General features: G+C 40.3%; 2 protein-coding genes across 7 annotated transcripts in view; one reads left to right on the top strand and one right to left on the bottom strand.

The window, feature by feature from the left end:
- LOC134212970 (CD63 antigen-like) overlaps positions 1 to 10,629 on the top strand; it is a 119,073-nt gene extending 108,444 nt beyond the window's left edge. For all 6 annotated transcript variants that reach the window (XM_062691376.1, XM_062691378.1, XM_062691380.1 and 3 more), the window contains exons 4-7: positions 4,099 to 4,171; positions 4,329 to 4,444; positions 5,380 to 5,766; positions 5,831 to 10,629. In XM_062691376.1, coding sequence (XP_062547360.1) covers positions 4,099 to 4,171; positions 4,329 to 4,444; positions 5,380 to 5,766; positions 5,831 to 5,896 — 642 coding nt within the window. In that variant the 3' untranslated portion in view covers positions 5,897 to 10,629. The remainder of the gene's footprint in view (positions 1 to 4,098; positions 4,172 to 4,328; positions 4,445 to 5,379; positions 5,767 to 5,830) is intronic.
- A 5,251-nt stretch (positions 10,630 to 15,880) lies between these two features.
- LOC134217131 (cytochrome c oxidase subunit 6A2, mitochondrial) lies at positions 15,881 to 16,458 on the bottom strand. The gene is made up of 2 exons (XM_062695911.1): positions 16,296 to 16,458; positions 15,881 to 16,228 (listed from the first exon to the last, which is right to left on the bottom strand). Exons 1-2 carry the CDS (start codon positions 16,387 to 16,389, stop codon positions 15,993 to 15,995), a joined length of 330 nt encoding a protein of 109 aa, XP_062551895.1. The 5' UTR covers positions 16,390 to 16,458; the 3' UTR covers positions 15,881 to 15,992.
- Positions 16,459 to 17,270: the final 812 nt, after the last annotated feature.

Raw genomic sequence — 17,270 nt, 5'->3', positions numbered from 1 at the left:
AATTGTTTAATCCACATCCATAGGGTTTTATCTGAAACTCGGTCGTCTAGATATCGGCATAAATAGCGCGGCTTCGCGTTCTTGGTAAGTGTGTTAGTTCGATTCCTCATGGTTTTATTTGGTCAATCCTTGTAAGCCAAATCACGTTCAAAATGCTGTAATGCTGTAATCAAATCACGGGTTTGACTGCTTATGGCTACTGCGTGTTCGAAGTGGGCTACACTGGTCATGTATGCGTTTGAGGTGACTGTTGAAGAACTCCAGTAACTGCTGTACATATTCTCCCAGGAAACTGACTGAAAGAATGTTTCCAGAGCCAAAACATTGAAATTGGTGTAATCCCGGTATGTTTGACTGCATGGTTGTGGTGAGGCATCAAAGTCCAGTGAGCCGAAAATTAAGTCATGTTGAGAGAGTGCAGGGAAGCTAACTTGATTGAAGCGCAGGACTTTCTCGCAGCGGATGATGATAAATCCAACTGCGAGCATCCCGTACGATGGAAAAAGGTTGGTTCCTCGCCAACAGATGACATTGAAAAGCTTTGAAGAACTGTTTCAAAACGTGATCGTTTGGGGCTGTGTATGTGCAGATCTCTGTTAAAATCACCAAAACGGTACCTTACCGAAAAGTCGAAAAGTTTTTCAACTAGAAAAGGCGAACAACAACAAACAAATTTCTGGAGGATTATAAACACACATGATTAATATTTTTTCTGAACTGAACAGCAATTCCATTGCTAATCACTCTGTTTTGTCTTCGGAGTTCAGCTGTAGGTCTGTCTCGAAAACTATTCAACATTTTATATGTTCACTATACTGCCGTTATACGCATATTTGTCCCATGTTTGCTGGGATTCCCTATATACATGGGACAGTTATGCATATAACGGCAGTATAGTAGATCACAATCCCACCGCCACGCGCGTATATGCGATCGTTGCGAACACTTTTATACCCATGAACGACAATACTACTGTCATTCACTTTGGAGACAGCCATGACTCCGTAAAACATGCCACACTAACTTTAGAATTTTGTTACAAATTCTTGACTTCATCAAGTTTGGTAGACTTTCTGGCGCAAATACTTTGGGAAGTACCGTGACAAACGTTCAGTTTTCCAGGAGAAAAGCACTGCGTTCATCACTGCGGCAGGTATGCTGGTTAAGGTGTGGTTATTCAACGAAGACATTGCAGATACAAAGGAGAGCAACTTTCAGCGGGCTGCATAGTAACACTGATACAAATTCTGGTTTTCGGCATAGTACAATCTTCACAAAAATTACAAATTAAAATATTAAACAGACGCAGTAGTGGCGTTCAAAAATAATCGATAACGTTACACTAAATTGTTTAGTTGATCTTCAGACTGCACGACAAATCCTAGTACCGAACTCTATTCAACCGGGTACCCAACACCAAGATCCGACTTCCAGCAACGTTTTTCTCGTCGGTCAGTCTCTGATACTTCAACCCATCGTCTCTGCCAGCACCTATCACTTCTCGTGCTATTGTGTTCACCTCCATGGGTTGACTCCCATCGTTATTTAATTTGTCTGAAGCTCGATTTATGCATATGCACAACATGTGACAAATTCAGCTAGATAGGTGCTTTCCCTACTCCTCATGTACAAATTGTTCGTATAATGCCCATCGTTGATGTTGTCGCTAACGCTGATTGCACTTATCCGTTCGTCGAGCTGCTCGTCGCTAACCACGCAGTCTACGGAGGGTCCGCAAATCGTCTTCCACCTGATCGATCCACCTTGCTCACTGCGCGCCTCACCTTCTCGTTTCCGTCGGATCGTTGTCGAGAATCATTTTCATCTGATTACCCTCAGACATTCAGGCTACGTGCCCGGCCCTACGCAGTTTTCCGATTTTCGCGGTGTGAACGATGGATGGTTCTCCCAACAGCTGATGCAACTCGTGTTTCATTCGTCTCCTCCACGATAGGTGGTACGCAGCACTTTCCCAGTACACGAATTCTTCAACCACCTAGATTTCGTCACCACCAATACAATCTCGTGCACGGTGGCTTACGTTGTCCTGTCTTGAGTCTCTTCCTATCATGTACTTTGTCTTCTACGTGTTGATGACTAGTCCAATCCGTTTAGCTTCGCTTTTCAGTCTGATGTAGGCTTTCTCCATCCTCTCAAAGTTACGTGCCATAATATCTATGTCGCCGGCGAAAGCAAATAACTGGACGGACTTCGTGAAAATCGTAACACTCGTGTCAATCCATGCCCTTCGTATTACTCCATCCAAAGGGACCATCATCTTGCCGCAGCGCTCTGCGCGTTACAAATGACCTTGAGAATCCTCTTAAAACTCGAATTATGCACATCATCCGATCCATCGTCGTCTTGATCCGTGTTCGTGCATTAGATGCCATAGCTGGTCTCGATCGACTGTTTTTTTTCAGCCGGCCAATCTCCTCCTGGATTTTGTGGAGATTCGGATCCGGAAAACGTATGCAGATTCGTCACCATACCGCCACCGTTGTCTGCCACATCGTCAATCAGATGCTCTTCGTAATGCTTCCGTCATATCTGGACCACCCCACATTCGTTGATAAGAAGGTTCCCGTTTGTATCATGCCTCGTTCACCCTCGTGCAATGTTACAGCAATCTTACCCATGCTGCGTTCTTCTCCTCCATTAACTGCTCACATTTGCCCTCATAACAGTCGCTTCTCTGATCCGGAGACGCCGTTTCTAGTGCAGCAGTTGCGGTGCTTCATGGGGAAAGAAAGTGCTTCGGACCACCATTCCGCGGAAGGCTGCAAAGTTGCCAATCATAGTTCATATTTCGTCGCTGGGTCGATTGCCAAAAATAACGTTCTCTTTTTCTTCTTTCTCCATTTTTCTTGATAATTGAAAGGCTTCAGTAAGCAACCTTTACCGAGGTCGCGTTACCTAAATCGCGCGGATGGGCTGACACCTTAGTTATAATTGACGCAATACAGCGTTTCGATATTCATCAGCCGCTGGATACCAGGCAGACGCTGTTTGAAACGCGACTGGTGGATAAACTCTTCTCACTCTAGCTGATGTCAGAAGGACAACAGTGCCCAGGCTGCACTACCAGCTAAGCACCCAACCCTTAGCTGGTGGTCTTTTGTCAACCCATGTAAGCGTGAGATAGAAACTTGTGGCCTGTGGGGACCAGATCTATATCGGACGCTTCTTCCTTAATGTCAACCAACCGTGCTGCAGCCCACGTGATATCATATAAAATGAAAATACGATGAGTGAACTTTGAGATGATGATACTCTTTATCATGTCATAAAGCTAGTAATCTGAATAGGCAATTACATTCATCAATACGCATTATCCAGCAATTACCAACCTAACATGTATGTATCTCTGGTTCTCAATAGAAAAGTATTCCAACATTTTTTCAACAAAAAATAAAAGCTAAAAATACCAAATTGAAAAGAACATTTTTATGTAGCAAATAAAACATACCAAATAACCATATAAGTATTCTTCAAAAGGCACACGCTCCCAATAATTGATTTATGAGGTTAAACTGTTCGATTCGGCAGGCTTTGATGGACACCACTTGGTAGAATGGGTTAATGCAGTCATCTATCGCCCATACAATGTTTCGAATCGCCGAGGTCAATTAATTGAATTGATTTCAATTTGTGCTTCACACCATTTATCAGACTTCATCGAAAAGGCCTCAGCCAGCAGCGGTGAAGATGCGTAGTGGAAAGCAAACCATGTTGAAGAAGACCGGGTTCGAATCCTCGTTCTGGTCATTAACTATCGGACTGCAAATTTTCTAGACTGGTCTATCCGTAAAGGATGTTGTGCAAACCACATATTATGTAAATGCATAAAAATGGAAGTGCCGAATAAAGCTGTGAGACGACAATGTCCCAGTTGGGGGATTCAATTGCCAAAAAAAAAGAGAAAAAATCTTGAACCCAAAATGAAATGACGAGGACTTGACTCGAATATACGAAACGAATACCTCACACAGTCGGTTGACCCATTGCTTTATGTGGCCGTTTTTTGTGCGCTATTTAAATTCAGTTTACGCAGAATATAATAATTCACGATATTTTTTCGTATGATTGCGTTTCCAGATCACCGGATTGGTCGTCGTGGTGACGGGAGCCATCATCCAGTCGTCCTACCACCATTATTCGAACTTTCTCGGTAAGTACCACCATTCGCCTACGCGCACACACGTTCATTGATCAATTCTGTACCCGCATCGATAACCTTTCATAATGTGGTCCTACTTCTCCCCTTGTTGTGCCGGGCGGTCATCATCGATAAAATATGCGACGCTGCTCTTGGCCTGGGTGTGCAGGTGAAAGCTTCTGGACTGCCCCGATAGTGCTAATCGTGATTGGATCCGTCATATTCGTCGTTGCCTGCTTCGGATGCTGTGGCGCCGCAAAGGAAAGCCCGTGTATGATCATAACGGTGAGTATTGGTGGGGCACGTTGGCGGTTTGTGGGCTCCTAGAAGCTGCCCTCTGGGTGTGGGTATCGTTCGTGTAAATGCAATATGTAGATGGATTCATTTTACGCAGCGAACCGAGCAAAATGGAATTTCTAAACACACTACAGCGGCTTTTGAAGAGAGTGCTCTCCATTGGGTCCGGTATGGGCAAATGGATTTGAATAAAATTCTGCTTTAAATATATTCCAATACCAACGTTACATAGAAGATAAAATTTAAATAAAATTTCTGAATGGAGTTCATGCTTGCTTAATTTTATCTGTAACTATTGGCAGATATATTTTGTAGATCAAACTTCTCAAAACTCTTTGCAAGGCGTTTTTATATAAAAATGATATTAAGCCCAATCAATAAATCAAATCACTATTTGCACAGTAAATTTCCATATATGTATATTAATTTAAAAATAAAAAGTTTTTTTTTGCTTTGTATGTTAAAGTTTGTAATTGGTCATCCGAAGTAATGGGTTAAAGCTCAGATCATATTGGATTTTAGCTTGAAATGCAATTTATTTCAGGTTGTAGGTCGTTAGTTAACGAAATAAATTTCTATATGTAAGAGTGATAGAAGCCGCATTAAAAGATTGAGAACTAGAAATTTGCTGCGATTAAAACATCCCGTGCCTTCATTGTTCAAGTAGAACAGACTTGTCTATAAAATTTAAATACATTTTTATTCAAAAAATCAACCTGCGGTATTATAGTTGGTTAATGATCGAAATTGTGCTCTTGGTTTTGTATTGATGACTCACAATGGATTTTTTTTAACTTTAACGCTATAAGATCATCAAACAGTGATAGACAATATTTATAATGAATAATTTCAACAGAATTCACAATATCATCCTCAAGTGATCATCCACTAACTTAATATATGCTTTATGCTCAACTTTTCAGTTCTCGGTCTTTCTGGGGCTGGTGTTCCTGGCTGAGATCGGCATCGGTGTAGCTGGGTACTACAAACACGAAGAACTAAGCGGCATCCTGGAGAAGGGCTTCAACGAAACACTGGACAACTACAAGACGAACTTAGCCGCACAGGAGGCCTGGAATTTGGTCCAATCGGAGATGAAATGCTGTGGCGTTAACGGAGCCGAGGATTGGCAGCCGATCTTCAAGAACGATACCGTACCCAAGTCGTGTTGCCACGAGTTGCCGATCGGAGTTAGTAAATGCACCCGCAGGTATGCCGATCCGGAGGGCTGCTTCCCGAAGTTGTCCGCATTCCTTGGTTCCAAGTCGCTGATCCTGGCCGGAATCGGAGTAGGGCTGGCCGCTATCCAGGTTTGTGCAATAAACATTCAAAATATAAAAATTATCCTAATTGGGTATATGTTTTCCATTACAGCTCGTAGCCGTCTTGCTTGCTTGCTGCCTGTACGGATCATTCCGACGACAATACGAAACCGTCTAAGCTGTTACATTAGGAATTTGCAAAAGAACGAATATCATCTTATACATATAAGATGTCCTTAAAAGCGTAGGGGTATATCAGCATCGATTATTTACCATGTAAAGTAAGTGCTTCGAACTGTAAATATCCTTATTTGTCCCATGTTGGAGTCAACAAAATAGATGTTCTTCAAGAAGGATAGACAGCAGAGAAGAAAAATGTTAATAATATCCACCATCGTAGGAAAGTGATAAGCATCCGAACATTCTTAACCCCAGCCATCAAAACAAGGGTCGTGTGCTGCCTAGAAATCAAACTCATATAAATCATTCCAGGCCGCTACTGATGGACTCGTTAGAGCGATAGGAGAGTAGGGAAATACAACAAAAATATGAAGCCACCCTCCACGTTTACATTGCTGCTCGTTCTTTCGGTGTCATTGATAGTTTGTAAGATGATAAAAAGTAGAAACCAGCCAGCCATAGAAAACTATTTTTCATGTACCCTCGATATGGAAGGGATCGCAACGGAGTGACTTAGGTTATCCGAGACCAATCTCACATTCAAGTTTATTATGCTTATGATGGTAGGATGATTGAGAAGTAAGCACATTGATGGCACATTTAAAGAGATATAATACGGTAGAAAAAAGCGAGGTATCAGAAAGCTAGTGAGGCATTCAAACACACAATAATATTTGTAGTTTCTATAGGACGAAAATGTGTCAACCCGAGAAAAGAGAAATCGTTGACATAATTCGAGTGGATTAGTTAAACACAAATCAAAAACTGTAAGAGGAGTTTTTCTCATGAAAAAGTAAAATCATTTAAGATTACAATTCGATCAATCCATCATATAGAAAAAAGAGGAGGCTGACAACGTAGACGAAACTTTCGCATTTCTAGACACATAAGTAAATCGAAACTTTTTTGAATGCCGTTTGGTCGTAAAACTTTAGCTCTGCATAAAGCTTATTGTAGAAAGCATTTAAAACATTCGTAGAAACGTATTCACATGCTAATCCTCCACTAAAGCAGACAGTTTGATGAATTACACATTTGTTTGTCGTATTGATTTATGTTTGAAGAATCTCAGTTGATATAGTAGTTGGATATAAATATAGAGTTTATATTGATTTATGAAAACGTTTTACAAGATAAAACTAATTACATTAAAATTGGCCTCATTAAATATTATATTCATTATTCAAATTTATGCAATACATATCCTAAAATAGTTCACGCTAAAACCAGACTACAAATTCGGAGAATTTTATACTCTACTAGTTGGTTCGTCAAACGACTAGTTCAATCTGGCTACATCCTGAGAAAAGTACTGATTTGTCTCTAAAAACTTATTCCGATGCAAATGGATTACTCATCCCAACAGATTTATTTTAAATAAAATGAATGGAACACTTGATACGCTTGAATATAATTCTCAGATTATAATTTATCAAATTTGTTTCACAAACGTAGTTCCACAAACAATCAGACGTAACATTCAACTGTCTAAGACGAGTTTAGTACTTTCCATTCAATTCTACTACGTTTTGTTATCTTTAAAGATACGTATTTCGACCTCAATTGTGAGACCGTCTTCAGTGTTTCGTACTTGATTCGACTTAAAGATTCAAGACCGTCTGCAAAGTCCGGAGGTCTATGGTGAGAATATTTTGAGTAATCTTCTAGAAGACACAAAGAAAATATCTTTAATCGCAAATGAACATGCCGAATGGTATGGTCTCAGTTTTGATAGCTATTTCGGTTCCTCTGAGACTTCCGGAACCGGTTACAAGAAGCCAAGAAACAGTCTGAAAATTTCATATTCTAAAAGTTATTTGAAAAATGTAGATCGGATTATTTCCATTTTTGAACACTATATTGCATAACACTATATTACTGGCAAAAAGGCGAAACTGTTAAATACACGATGGGCAGTGATAATGTACCTTGCTAAAATGACTACTTTGGTTATAATTTCTCAAGGCTCTCGTAGATTACCAAAATTTGTCCGCAATACAAACAACATGTCAATCAAAGCATTCATCGCCTCACTTCACCACGTGGCCCTCCTGCTTCCGATGTCGATAACTCCCAGGCGATAACGACTACTTTAAAGTTGAATATTATTGACCAAACAAAGTACAACAGTGCGTCTGACAGATCCATTATGACCATGGGTTTTTCCTGATCAGAAATTCGATAGCGATTTCGCTTATCGATCGATCCACTTCAGAGTTGGATTTTCATGTATCAATCATATGAAATTTGTATATGATTTGTCACGATTTTCAATTCCTCTCTTTCTCCGTTCGCCGCAGTTTCCTTTAATTGGGTGCAAAAAAAATGTCATTATGAAGATAAAAATATGTTGTGATTTTAAATGTATTTTCATGCACATATTTGGAGCATGCAAATAAATGCAATATTCAATCGATCTTCCTGTTATGTTGAATCGAAATAAGCTTAAACGGTGCTTGTTAGTAAAATTCAGTCAAATTTAATTGAATATTGAATATTAATTCGTTTGATGGGTTCACCTGCAATTTTGTCGCGTCGTTGCTGCAAAGATCTTTCAGCAAATTCAACGATTTTTCCGTTCTGAACGTTTTTATAGATTTAATACGAAGAATCAGTATTGCCCTCGAGTCTGCAAAGTTCCTAACATATTTTGCCAAGTTTTGCAAATAGTAAAAATATTACTAAATTAAAAAAAAAAATGGCGTATACTTCTTGTTACTTGAAGCATCTTTAATCCACCTAACTATTTAATTTTACCTTGCTATCGTCATACGCATATTTGGCCCATGTCTGCTGGGATTCCTATGTACATGGTACAGTGATGCGTATAACGGTAGTTTATGTGAGATACAAAATGCTATTGGAATGTAAAATATTGCACATTTATTCCATAGTAAGAGTGGGGCGCCCAAATAAGATTTCGCCAAGGGCTCCGGTAGTCCACGCTATGGCTCTGACTGAATACACTTTCCAATAAAGTAGCAACAAGAAACTCACTTGTTGACAGTTTGTGGATAACTTTGGAAAGGGATTGAAAAGCTTCAGAAGTGATCACTCGCATGAAGTCACTTGGAGGGTTTAACAAAAATGAAAGTTCTCAAAATAATAACACGATGGGCATCGTTTAGAATCAGTGCCGGCAGGTTATCTTTGCGCAACTTTACTATTAAAAACTTTGTCACGTACTATTTGTACTACAACTGCAGGTAAATTTTGCACATCTATGACAGCTTTGGAAAAGGATTACGAGATGGAATAACGTGGAATAACTGAGCAATGGATTCTTCATGAAATTTTCCCAGCTGCTACGTCTGTTTGTCTGTGAGAGTATTGTATCGCATAAGATATTTGAGTTAATTTATTATACAAAAGGATTCTAAAATCTTTTTGTTACGTGGGAGAGGGAGGGGGTCAAAAAGTATGATTTTTTTTTGCATTACGTAATTTGTGAACTATCTCAACTGAAAACCCGTTTAAACTATTCATTACTAAAAGAATGTTCCCTGCGTTTCGCGGATTTGTATTTTTTGCGTTCTAACTGTCAATTGTTAAATTCTTTTAAGCGAGCTTGATTGCCTTCAGTTCGAGCTTGATTGTTTTTCCCAGAGCTCTCCAAAACGTTGCTTCTTCATGATTATCCAACTTTCCCAGTGAAAACTTCCGCTTTTCCATACACATAAATATGTCTTTTGAGTAAAACACCACAGTAAACCATCGTGCTTAATAAGTATTAAGGCTACTAGCAGTGGAAAATAATATCTTTTTTAGTGGATTTCCGATACTAGCCTGCCTGTTAATATCTGTCGATTCATTACGCAGCAAAAGATATTGGAGATTCAAGGGAAATACATAAATATTCGATATTCAGTTAAATTAATATCTAGAAGAATATTACCAGACGTAGTTCGGATTCCTTTCGATAAGTTCAATTGAATTTTTCGTTTATGTGCAAGCTGAAATATGTGCATAAAGAATAAAAATTTAAAATGCAAAGTCATTTTAACTCGTCTGGTTTTAGTGAGAATTTATTAAATTCAGAAAAATGCAAAACTAACCCAGATGCAGACCACAATAACATAGTAACAGTGAATCATAGTATGTAAAGCACATGGAGCACACAGATTGATATTCACTTTGAGCCACATAAATCACCTTTCTGGAGCGGTCCCATCTCACATCTGCCACACCTTCAACGAACCCACCGAATTTGGACAATGCTCAACCGATAAAATCACAAATTCATTGACTATGAAGAAAACGTTTGAAATCATTCTCAAATTCTTCGTGTAACAAATAAATAATATCAGCCAAATCAAGACAAATATAAGAGTCCCAGTTATAGGTTTTTTCCCCGTATTGGGCAATATTGACCAAATCCCGAAGTTTACAATCAATAAGCTTTCAATTAGATTACAGAAAGAAAAATTTCAAAAAATAAGGCGCCATGATAGTCGTATTGAATTGATACGAATGTAAACCAAGATAATAATAACATCCCCTGTTTATGCAAGTATATTTTTGTTCACACGAAAGGAATGCACTGAACGTGATTGATGTGTAATAAGGGCACCTATCGCCACCAATCTCTGCCAAAAAAAGTTGAATCCACTGAAGTGTGTCGCACGCAACATTCCGGAAGAAAAAAACTCTATCAAGCGTGGAAATCGTGTTGATATTTTTATAAATGTATTTTATCGTTTTAGTATAGAATAAAAATTTGCTTAAAATTGATCGCTGATTTGCTCCATTTCTATTTCATATCCGAATTCTTATTCTCCCTTGCTATATCTTATCTTGCACGCATACATCTCCGGAAATAATTATAAAGCATTCGCTGATTTTCATACAAAATGGTCATATTTGAGGAACAAAATCTCGATTTCTAGCGATTAGATTGAGGACATTTTTGACATAAAGCCACTCCACTTGTATGATGTTTCAATAAAAGTGGTTGCTTTATAATTATTTCCAACTAAAACGTATCTTTTCAGTAAACATGCATACAAAAAACAATCGTTAATTGAAAATTGAGGTCATTTTAGGCTGGGATGCCAAAAATGTCTTTAAACTAATCGCTAGAAATCGAGATTTTGATCCTCAAATATGACCATTTTTGTATGAAAATCAGCGAATGCTTTAAAATTATTTCCGGGGGTGTAGTAATCAGGTGCCTCCAAAAGCCATTTTTTTCTTTGTTAGGGATGTTTTCAGCCCTTGACTGGTTTACCTCTTTAAAAAAATATTATTAAACAATGAGTTAACCCCACGAAAAAATTCACAAAAAATCAAAGAAAATTCAGGGGGTATTTAAAAAATTGTGAAAGTTTAGGTTAACCGAGAAATTAATGAAATCCAACCGTGTAAAAAAAACCTGGGTGTATTGAAAAATGTCTCAGCCACTTGAAAAAAACATAGTTGATGCAGGATACCTACCTGGTTGGCGTATTGTAAAGCTCCATAATCGTCGGTCTTGGGTGATGTTCCTCCAGTTTCTCCGATTGTTTAGGGTCCCCAGGTCCGATTCTACTACGTTCAGCCAGCGTGTTCGTGGCCTTCCACGAAGTCGCCGGCCTCTATCTGGTTCTCTGTTGAATATTGTTTTCGCTATTCTTTCTTCCGTCATTCGCACTAAGCGACCTGCCCTCTGAAGGCTGCCGTATTTTATACGATTCACAATATTTTCTTCTTTGCATACTTGATACAGCTCATGATTCATGCGTCTGCGCCACACACCATTTTCTAGTTTTCCTCCGAATATTGTACGCAACACTTTTCGCTCGAAAACCCCAAAAGCTCTCCGGTCCGCCTATTTTAACGTCCATGCTTCATGTCCATAAAGGGCCACTGGTAGAATCAGAGTTTTGTATAGAGCAAATTTCGTTTCCGTCTGCATGTTGCGGGACCTAAGCGGGACCGTAATCCGTAAAAAGGCCTATTCGCAGCAGCAATACGTCTTTTCACTTAACGGGAAACGTCATTGTCACATGCCATACCAACACCACTAGGTCTTCCTCTATCTCTACCTGCTACTATGTACTTTGTCTGGGTAGAGTTAATGGTTAAGCCTATCCTCGCTGTCTCCTTCTTCAGTGGGACAAAAGCCTCCACTACTGCTCTGCGATCGATTCCAATGAGGTCGATGTCGTCCGCAAAGCCCAGGAGCATATGCGACCGTGTGATGATAGTGCCGTTCCTCTGCACGCCAGATCTCCTAATAGCGCCCTCGAGTGCAATGTTGAACAATAAATTCGAAAGTGCATCACCCTGCTTCAGTCCGTCAAAGGTCACAAACGAGATTGACACTTCGTCTGCAACCCGAATACTTGATTTCGAGCCATCCAGCGTTGCACGTATCAGTCTGATCAGTTTCGCCGGAAAACCATGTTCGGACATTATCGGCCACGGCTCATTTTTTTTCACTGAATCGTACGCTGCTTTGAAATCAATGAGTCTGCAGATTGTACTCCCGGAATTTATCAAGGACTATCCGCAGGCTAAACATCTGATCCGGCGTTGATCGGCCTTCAAGCGAAGGACTCTTCAAGCGGTCTCAGTCTGTTAAACAGAATACGCGACAGGATTTTGTACGCCGAGTTCAGAAGGGTGATCCCTCTGTACAAAATGGCAAGTTTAGTATTGTACTTGATTCGACCCTTCCTTCGTTTATGCGAGTGCCAATGAATCGGGGCCTCATGCGGGGCTGCGAGAGGTTGCGTGGCAGGGTACTGCAATGCTAGTGCTTCGATACCGACGCAGGGTGTGATGGTGGTAGTGTCATCATTACATTGAGTAGCGACGGCGAAGACTGCACTGTAAGTTTGTTGTCGAATTTAGAGACGATCTTCAATGGCGGATTCCATTCAGCCGTTTTCGGCTGGAATACGACAGTTACAAGTCGCAAACCATTATTGTTGGTACCGGAATGAAGGCTTTCCGTACCAATGACAGAGCGAAAGAAACTTTCTCTTCCGATCTGCGCATTTGCATCCCCGATGACAATTTTTACATCGTGTGTTGAGCACTCTCCGTAGGCCTTATCAAGGCTCTCTTAGAACTCATCCTTCACGTCATCAGGCTTATCGTTCGTTGGGGCATAGATGCTGATCAGGCTATAGTTAAAGAATTTTCCCTTCATTCTCAACACGCAAATGCGGTCGTTTTTCGGCTTCCATCGGATAACACGCTCCATCTGCTTCCCGATCACCACGAAGCCAACTCCTCGTTCTGCTCTGTCACCGCCGCTATAGTAGATGTAATGCTTGAATGAAGTGTTCGCTATGGGATCCACCGCCCGGAATTCACGTTCTCCAGTTCTGAGCCACCATATTTCCTGGATTGCTGCCACACTCACGCCGACCTTCTGCAGCTCTCGAGCCAGGAGCCCAATACGTGCGGGTTCATTCAAAGTTCTCACGTTCCAAGATCCGACTTTCCAATCGTTGTCCTTTATTCGTTGCCGGGTCTGTTGCCGTTGAATCAATCCGTTTGCTCTAATTTTGCCTTTCTTGGTAACTGTAGAATCTTCGGTAGGCTACCTTACCAGTGTTGCGCTACCTACATCGCATTCATTGGTGATTCGACCTCAATCTACCTGTTCAACAAATTCAAATTTGAGAAATTTCGACGCGTAAATGCATGGAGTAAATAAATTTTCATAGGCTTAGTCCATTCTGATTATTTATTTCCTATTCGGGATGGCAAAATATCAAAATTTTCAATTTTTGTGTCGTTGAACAGGTAAAAAATGAGGTTACGAGACGGCACTGATCGCGTTGAAGGAGCTGCCTTCTCGATGCTGACACGATGCAGCATTATGTGCACCGTTTAGTTTAGAGTCCCTTGCTGGCACTCGGACGATGATCAGCCGCCCCTAACATGGGGAACAGACGCTCGATCAGATTTTTACCTCCGGAGAGGGCATATCCCCCCTTCCCTGTCAGCCTACGACCTCTTCTGACATATCTACTAAATATTATTCTCGCTTGACGTTCTTCCGGCATACGAACAATGTGTCCAGCCCACCATAGTCTACCGTGTTGTATAAAGCTTAACAATAATCAGGCCTTTTTACTGCCCATGATCGCATATTTGTAACAATTGCATTTTTGTCGATTTTGAGATAAGCTCATGAATCATCTCCATATTGCTTGTTCTTTCAGCTGACCAGATGAAATAAGAAAGTTTGTTCCAAAAAACTCAAAAAAACTACCAAGTTGTTTTGTAACATTGAGCAAAGTGACCGCATAACCGTAACACTAGAAAACTTTATTGACGGTACGCCATGTGCTGTGTACAAACATTTTCGAAATTAGTTTGCATTCAAATATCAAGTAATGGAAATCTGTCTACCAAAGATTCCATCTGGATAAAGTGTTTGTGCATTTTTTAGGAATTTTAAGAAAATCATTGAGATTTGCATACTTATGCATACCACAAACTTCATCGTTCCATTTCTCCCATGCCTACTTTTGTCGATTGTTACAAATATGTGATCATAGGCAGTATACACCTGGTACAACGCGTGATTCATGTGACGCCGCCAGATACCGTTCTCCAGTTTACTGCCGAGTATTGTCCGCAGCACCTTACGCTCAAATACTTCGAAAGCTCTCCGATCAGCGTCCATGTTTCATGGCCGTATAAAGCCACCGGAAGAAACAGAATAGTATTCAACGCGAATTTTGTCTTCGTTTGCAGACTACGGGACTTAAGCTGGTTACGAAGTCCGTAATAAGCCCTATTTGCAGCTGCAATAGCCTTTTCACCTCGCGGGTAACATCATTATAGCATTATCACTAATGTTCCAAGATAGACAAATTCTTCTACCACTTCAAATGTTTCACCATCCAGCACCATTTCACCACCAACACCACTAATAAACCCACGTTGATTGCCAGCGACCATGTACTTCGTTTTGCTGGTATTGCCCGTGAGTCAAATCCTCGCTGTCTCCCTCTTAAAAGGTACAAAAGACTTTTCCGTGGCATGGCGATCAATCCCGATGATATCGATATCGTTCGCAAAGCTCGGGAGCATATGCGATCTTGTGATAATGGTACCGTGTCTTTGCACACCAACTCTCCTAATCGCTCCCTCGTGCGCTATATTGTAGATTCGAGAGTGCATCAACCTGCTTCAATCCATCTGAGGTAACAAATGATGTCGATATTTCATCCGTAATCCTTACGATTAATTTCGATCCGTCCAATACGTTACACGTTACATGAATCGGTCGTGTCAGTTTTGCCGGAGAACCATGTTCTAGCATAATTTGCCATAATTCATTCAGTTTCACTGAGTCGTAAGTCGCCTTGAAATCAATAAACAGATGATGTGTCTGCCAGTTGTAGTCTAACTGCCTGAAATCTATTTCTTTAGTGTAAAATATTTTAAAATGATTAGTATTCAAGAATAAAGATACGTTCAGATAGGCAGATTTCATTGTTAGATTGTAGATTTATGAAATGGGTAATTCTTTCCGAATTCCCCTTAGATTCATCATAAATAGCTCTAGTTGGTCAAAGTGCGAATGTTACATGAGAGGATTCTCTTGGTTGACTCCTCCTTTTGTGAATAAAGGCAACATGCACTGAATTTCTTGGCAGTATATCAGCTCAGGATGCATGTTCTCATAGTTTAGGATTTGACATTGGTAAAAACCAACCACGTCGAAAGAAAGTGCCGGCGTAGCACCAAGTTAGAATTCAGTAGTAGAAACCTCCGAACCAAACTTTTTTCCGAAGTTTTATCTGTCAAACTAAATGATGCGTTGTTTATAGGGCATCCTTGTCAATCAGGCGCACTACTTCCAGACAATATTTTTGTCACGTTAGACAATTTGTGGGCAGCGTCATTACTCAAATCCATATCTGCCCGTGCCCTGATTGCAGATTATCTTTAGCCCTTGCGCTCACATGACTACCAGATATCCTATTCTCGTATAAGTCATCATATCAATGCTATTTATAGTAAAAATACATGATTATATTTTTATTTTTTTTATTTTATGACGATCTGTGTTTGAATCATCAATAGGTACACCTGCAAAGCCTACTTTACCAACGTTTTTATTAAATTCCGCCCATCAGAACCTTCTAATCTTCATATCCAGTTGGCAGTGGGTTAACGTGGGGGTTATGAAACAGGCTGTGCCGACCATCTCCCCACGGGAAACGCTTGTTACGGATCCGCATATGTTCATATGGGATGAACTCTGCGCGGGGATGTCCGTGTTCTTCCTGATGCTTCAAGTAGGTGTTCAACATGCACAGACCAACGGCCGGAACGGCAACGAAGAACGACAGGTTTCTCCAGGTTTTGGAACCAGTACCTTGAATTTTTTTCAGCCTCTTGAGCAACAATTGAAAACAGCAAGAAAAACTACAGAAATTGCTTACCTCCATGTCCAGCGACTGCGGACGGGCCTTTTACGGCATTGCGGGCAGCACTTTGTGAAATAGCACGAAGAAAGATGTGATTAACGAGCGACATTTTTTCCCAAATGAAATCAAGAACAAATTTTCCGTCTGGTGCTCTCGGGTATTGTTTCGTAATCGATAAGTGAGAAGTGAGATTTCTCAACTTTGCAGACGTAAGATGAGACAAAATGACATATGACAGATGAGTTTCTTCTTTCTCATTTTAGGGTGCGACATGTGATTTGACATGTCCTGGGACGGGACTTGCAAAGAGGAAAGACTGTAACTTCATCTGCAACCAATGTCACGAATTGTCAGATGCAACCAGTACCTTTTTGTGAGAAAGTATTGGTATCCCTCAAAAAGTATTCCAAATGATTTTGTTTTACTAGTACTTTTTCACTTTGAAAAGTATTCTAATATTTCACTCCAAATGAATAAAAGTGTGCGTGATTCCGCCGTACTTCTATCGAATGTTGGAGATTCCGGCCTTGGAGAACTCAATTAATATGAAAAATATGTTGATTTTTTTTATTCATTCGATAGAACTTCTTTTTCTGAGCTACAACGTATTTTTTTCACTCGTCTATCTAAATTCGATGTTTCAAATCCATTATTTTTTTTATAAACTTTTCCATGGCAGTTAGCTTTAACAGGTTGACAGCTCGGCCCATTGTCGGGTGTTCAATAGGTGAAATTATTAGGTTTTTCTAAATTAATTTAAAATAGTTCCCATGCACCATAATTAATGAAATTTTGGATTTAGGCTTAGTTTTCATAGTAGCTCAGGGAGTCGAGAATGTTTCCAACCCGAAAACATCCTAGACAGGACCAAGAATCGAACTCGCCATCTCCGGATTGGCAATCCTACGCCTTTGCTCGTAAGGCAACTTGAGACCCCGTGTAACTTCATCTGCTGCCAGTCAACTGCTGTCACGAACTGTCAGATGCACC

This window comes from Armigeres subalbatus, chromosome 2 (assembly GCF_024139115.2).
Source record: "Armigeres subalbatus isolate Guangzhou_Male chromosome 2, GZ_Asu_2, whole genome shotgun sequence".
NCBI classification, from domain to species: domain Eukaryota; kingdom Metazoa; phylum Arthropoda; class Insecta; order Diptera; family Culicidae; genus Armigeres; species Armigeres subalbatus.
The sequence above is the reverse complement of the archived record's forward strand: the minus strand, read 5'-3'. Positions and strand labels throughout refer to the sequence as shown.

Bases quoted from the DNA above. Each gene is read 5' to 3' on its own strand.
- LOC134217131 (XM_062695911.1), bottom strand. From the start codon at position 16,389: ATGTCGCTCGTTAATCACATCTTTCTTCGTGCTATTTCACAAAGTGCT. The intron at 16,229-16,295 runs GTAAGCAATTTC...AAAAAATTCAAG, and splicing joins CGCAGTCGCTGGACATGGAG to GTACTGGTTCCAAAACCTGG.